This window comes from Arachis ipaensis, chromosome B02 (genome assembly GCF_000816755.2).
Source record: "Arachis ipaensis cultivar K30076 chromosome B02, Araip1.1, whole genome shotgun sequence".
In the NCBI taxonomy this organism is placed as follows: domain Eukaryota; kingdom Viridiplantae; phylum Streptophyta; class Magnoliopsida; order Fabales; family Fabaceae; genus Arachis; species Arachis ipaensis.
This window is the reverse complement of record NC_029786.2, coordinates 86148981-86154645: the sequence shown is the minus strand read 5'-3', so window position 1 is coordinate 86154645 and position 5665 is coordinate 86148981. Positions and strand designations below refer to the sequence as shown.

At 35.4% G+C, this 5665-nt stretch overlaps 1 protein-coding gene across 1 annotated transcript; it reads right to left on the bottom strand.

Moving 5' to 3' along the window:
* Positions 388 to 4366, bottom strand: LOC107625588 (hsp70 nucleotide exchange factor FES1). Its single transcript, XM_016328267.2, has 6 exons — positions 4127 to 4366; positions 2833 to 2975; positions 2648 to 2698; positions 1923 to 2144; positions 1728 to 1830; positions 388 to 1249 (listed from the first exon to the last, which is right to left on the bottom strand). Exons 1-6 carry the CDS (start codon positions 4210 to 4212, stop codon positions 706 to 708), a joined length of 1149 nt encoding a protein of 382 aa, XP_016183753.1. The 5' UTR covers positions 4213 to 4366; the 3' UTR covers positions 388 to 705.

Here is a 5665-nt window from a genome sequence, read left to right as displayed (position 1 = left end):
AATATATAATTATATAATATGTTTAAAATGCATGATATATAACAAGAAATAGCATAGCCTAATAATAGCCACGCTTCACTCGATTTCTTAAACCTGTTCAAATTCTAATCAATAGCTGACAATAAAAACCGGTTGCCACAGTAGCAATTTCATAAATAATTTTTAAAATAGAGACATTTCAGTAAAAAAATCTAACACCTCTATAACAAAAATAACTCCAAAAAATTTAAACAAATAAACCTTGCTAAGTATGTAAAGAAGAAACTTTTTGTATAGTATCCAGGCAAGTTCATATATTGAAATTATTTCTAAATCAATATCTGAAAAAGAAAATATGGGTCCAATATGTAATACTTTGGATTTACAGAATATGTAAAAATATTTGTATATAACAAAGTTTAGTTTTCATTCCATTGGTTCTTGTATTTTTCCTCGGATCAGGTGAAACCGCGACAAGAGAAAGACGAGTAAAATTTCAGAATGTGTCATACTCATACAGCAAGATGGCGCAACAACTCACAAATCAAATTGAGGGAGAATAATAACTTATCAACTTAGAACACCCCATGAAAGGAGAATCTGGGTGAGAAAAGGGAAGTCACTACTTAATCTTAAGCCTATGAATGTGTAGAAGACAATGAAAAATGAGTTGACAAAAGCTTCATTTACAAGTATCCCTCTGAAAAACTTGCATTTTCTATTACTCTAACTACCTTGATTGTCGCTGTTCCGAGGAGGCGGCCCTGGCCCTATAAGCAAAGGAGCCTCCTTCTTTTCACTTTTGGATTCTCTCTTGGAATTGGGGTTTGCGGACGAAGATCGAAGGGGTGGCTCGAAAAATTTGCTGGCGACATCAGGAGGGGCAGCTGCATTATCTTCTCCAGGCAAAACTAGAAGACCCTTTTCTCGAAGAGATGACGGCTCGTTGAAGCAAGTGCTCCAGAGGGAGTCCACAAGCTGCCTCTCCTCCCTGGCCGCCCCAAGGTCTTCAGCTGACATTAAACTGATTCCATTTATTCGTTCTTGAAGAAGTTGCTTCATTTTCTCATCGTCTTCTGTGGAAGCTTCATTTTTAACTTCTTTTTTGTCACGAGTAAGCTCAAGAAGTCCGCGGAGGGCCGCTTCTCGGACATCTGAATCTTCACTAGAGGCAAGGTGCATCAGTATCCGTGGAAATCCTAGCTCATTTGCAATGCTGCAATCTGAAGTATTCTCATTCAAAAGGTAATGGATCAAGTTGAGAGCCTTCCTATAAAATTGAAAATTGACCAAGATTAGGTATTAGATTCCATCACAAGTAATGAGCATCAAAAAAGCATAGTCAATAAGTAAAAGAAGAGCACATCAACACTGTAGTTCCAAGAGTTTTTGTTTAAAGATTAAATAGATACACCTTAACCCCTAAAACTATTTTAACTAGCATTAACATTAAATTACATACACTTTATACTCATACAAAAAGACCTCTTTTCAGGACGAATTGCATGCATTTGATCTTTCAAGGACTAAAATGTATGCATTAAATCTTTTTACTCGAGTCTCAAAATGAAAATCTCCCAAAAATTGAAGTGTATGAATTTAAAGTACTGAAGTGTTGAAACAAAAATCTTTCACACACTTCAGTGTAGATTTATTCCATTTTGTAATTACAGACCAATAATATGGATATCATATGGTAAATTACAAATTTCTATACAAACAAACTCATCAGGAAAAACCTTAATTACCTTTGAAACCTCACATTTTCAGAAGTTAGAGCATCTTTTAAGGCTGCATAACCATTTGCAAGACGAAAGGCAGCTATGCCAGATTTGTTGTGCCGAATCAGTGCTGTCAAGTAGTCCACAAAAACACGTCATGAAGATTACAAGGAATATGCTAAAACTGGGGAAAAAAAATTAAAAAGAAAAAATACTACATACAAGAGATTGCTCCAAGTGCCTGAGTCCTAACATTCACATCAGGATCTGAAGTGAAATTGGAAATAAGAGGTTCAAAGCCATTTGCTTCCATAACAAGTTGCTGACTACGAGGATTATTCTGGACTATTGTGGTTACAACATCAGCAGCCTTTGCACGAATATTGGGATGGGAGTTCTTGAGGTAACCAAGAAGCGGAACCAACCCACCAATTGAATGGAGATCTGGGAAATATGTACAAACCAGGAAAATAAGTGAGACATACATTTCTTTCAATCAGAAGCATAGAGCCATATTATTCAGCCGCAGATAAGACAGGCACCAAAAATCATAGAAAAGGAATGATGTTAAGGTTAACAACAGAAGAATGGTACTTCGGCAGTGCCATCACATAGAAAAATAAGAGGACAAACAATATTTTTCTACAGAAGCATAGCAAAAACCACATCAACTGAAAACAACATGAGTCATGACACCATGAATAACATTTATTTTTGCAAAGCCGGTACAACTCAAATAATGGATTACCAATTACCATTGACCCTTCATTGCCCAAATTTTAAGAGAGACACAGCATCATACAGTGAATAATGCATAGAAGATGATATATGAACATCAAGCGTAAGCTGACACATGTCAAGTACTTCACACATTAATAATCACTTAAGCAGTGTCATTATCCTATTCAACACAACAGACCAAGTTTATAAGCATCCTAAAGACTCACCATTGGCCATATCAATCGACTCAACATGCTCTTGCAACTCATCTAACAAATCTGTCAAAAAAAAAAAGTTAAAATAGAGATAAACCCCAAGTCAGTACAAGATTTAAAAAGAAAGAAAATGACTCACTAAAATATTAAATGTAAATTTTATTTTATTTTTTATGTAGCTTTCACATGTCAGATACCTTCAATGTCTGCAGGGGTAACACCCTGAGATTCCAAGACTTGCTCTGGAGTCTGCATTACAAGGGTAATCTCTTTCATACGTTTTACAACATCAATGGTCTGTGCTTGCATCGCTTCCATAAACCATCTCCGATCCTCTTCACTACACAGTACAGAAATTAACAAAATCAGACCCTGGTAATACTAGCCAATCCCAGATCTTGTCACATCCCGGACATCACCTAAACTGGGAGGTTGGGATCCCAGGACATGGGATGGCTGGCATTTGAACAACGGTAGAGGGAAATCCTATGATATATATAGCATGCCTATTGTATATATTTTATTTTTATTTTGAAGAAGGGGAAAAAATAAACCATGTATGAAGAATCATAGTAATAATCCAAAATCTTAAGTTCTATATTTCATAATAGTTCCATAATCCATACTAAATAAACTCACCAAGTCATAATTCCTAATTTAAGACAATTTCCTCTTAAAATATACAAAACTAACTAAATTTTCACAAAGGAGTATACAACTTTGTCTACAACCGTATGCTAATATTCCTCTGATTTCAAAATTACAAAACCAACATAGCAAACCATAATATTTGGGCCCATCCCCATCCATATTCAACTTCTAAAAGATAAATGTATCCCTTTCATTTATACTAGAATTTTCAATACAACTATGCAACAATGCATGTTATAAAGTATAAACCATAGCTACAAAACATGAAACCTTGATACCTCTCAACAACAGAAACATATTCATAACATCAAGAAACTCGCACCCTAATCAGCTGAATATCAATATCAATCTCTTCATTGATAAAAGAACGTGACCTTGCAGGAAAAAAAAAAAGCCAGGGAAAAGATAAAGGTGTGATGCATTTTTATCTTCTGTTTTCATTTTCAGCATTTTCTGTTTCTGTTTTCATCTCCTGTTTACTCTTTTGTGTTGGCAAAATTCTAAAAACAGAAAACACTGAAAATAAAAACAGAAAATAAAAACCCTAAAGAAAGGCAACCTAAGCTTCTAAATTATTCAATGAAAGAATCAGAATAGATTGATTGATTCTTAACTTCAGTCTTCAGGCTCTCCATTCATAACTTCATATTGATTAAAAGCATAAAACCCCACTTTACTCCATTAAGCAAAAATTAACAATACTATTAAAAAATGCAAAAATAAATTAATAATATTGAAACATCGACTTCCCTTTTTGCATCAAAGGGGGAAAAACTTACTATAACGAGCTAACTCAACAAGAAGAACATACTTAGAGAGAAAAGAAGAGATTGAAAGTACCTTAAATTGCGAGTGGGGCGAGTTCCATCGGAGTTAGCAATGCTCCATTTGAGTAATCCATCCCAGTTAGGTCCTTCTTTTGCCATTGTTGCTCGATTGAAGAAAGAGTAGAAGACAAGAAAAGAGGGAAAACTTCGAATAGGGTTTTAAAATTCACGAACAGAATGAAGAAGAGGGTTTTGGGAACGCGAAGGGGTTGGGGGTACTTATTCGTGTGGCAAGCGCGTGAATGGTTAGGCCATGGGCCTTTGTTATATGGCTCAGACTCGGGCTTCGGCCTACAATTCTTTTCCATTTTTCTACTATTATAATTATGTTTTGGTCAAGACAGTTTCTTTCATAGCATCTTCAAAAACATCTAGATACCAAAAAAAATTCAAAAATATCTAATTTCATCTATCAGTTTTAGGATTATTTTTAATAAATAAAATAAATATTTTAATTACGAATATACGTTAATTTGAGAGTATTTACTGATTTCTATTAAATGACTTATCTTATTTACATTGTAAGCTCAACTCCGCACAACATAAGGATTAGCACGCTTTCGGAAAGAACATAGAATAGTAGAGGATCTAGTATACGGAACACGACGATCATTAGAAATTCACGAATTAGAGATACTGTAATATACTCTTTACCATAATTTCTCATACCAGACCAACCCACTAAAATACAAATAGGGATCAGAAATGTGGTCAATATCACAAAGAAAAAAGAGAGATCGTCTATACCCAAATAAAAATTGATGTTTTCATAAGGAAGCCATCAAAGGCTTTCCACAAATTGAAATTTGGCTATAGAAGGATCGAATTGTATCCGAGGAACAAGGAAATACAAAAAAGTAATAAGAGAGGCACACAAACCAATCAATCGTGTCGGTCGTATTCTTGAATTTGAAATGAGAATAGGAATAATGCTTCCTAGCATGGGACACAGAATAGGACCACTTAGATCAGAATAGCATTCACAGAAATGTTCAAACATAGAGTAGAATCGAACATTGAAGAGATTAGTTAACAACAGTAAAAAGATGGGCGCCTAATTCCAATACTATAAGGGTCTATCAGTACAAGTCAGCTGAACACCGTGATTGATGAGTGGGTAGGTGGGTTAGGTGCACCTCTCGTCCAGTGGGAAGTATTGAGGCGAGTCTCCTTCCCCCCCCCTTCCTTTTTCTACTTTTCCTCTCTCCTTTTGCTTGTGCTTCTACCCGGGCTTTTCATTTTTATAAATTTATATATAGAGACCCGAGGAAATTTTTATAAGATTCATTGCTCGCAATCAAGCTTGGAGTATAAATGAAAGGAATGGAACAAAGTGTTGCTTCGGGAAACATGGGTATTGAAAATCTTAAAAATCTGTGGGTTCCAAATTTTGAAGGAATTCCTGCCAAGATGACGGATCCTCCCATAGGCGCCTCTACATGAGCTTCGGGTAACCAAATATGAACTGGTACCATAGGTACTTTGATGGCGAAAGCGACGAAAGAAGCAATCCATAGAAAGATTTGACGCCGCTCACTAAATTCTGTCGTTA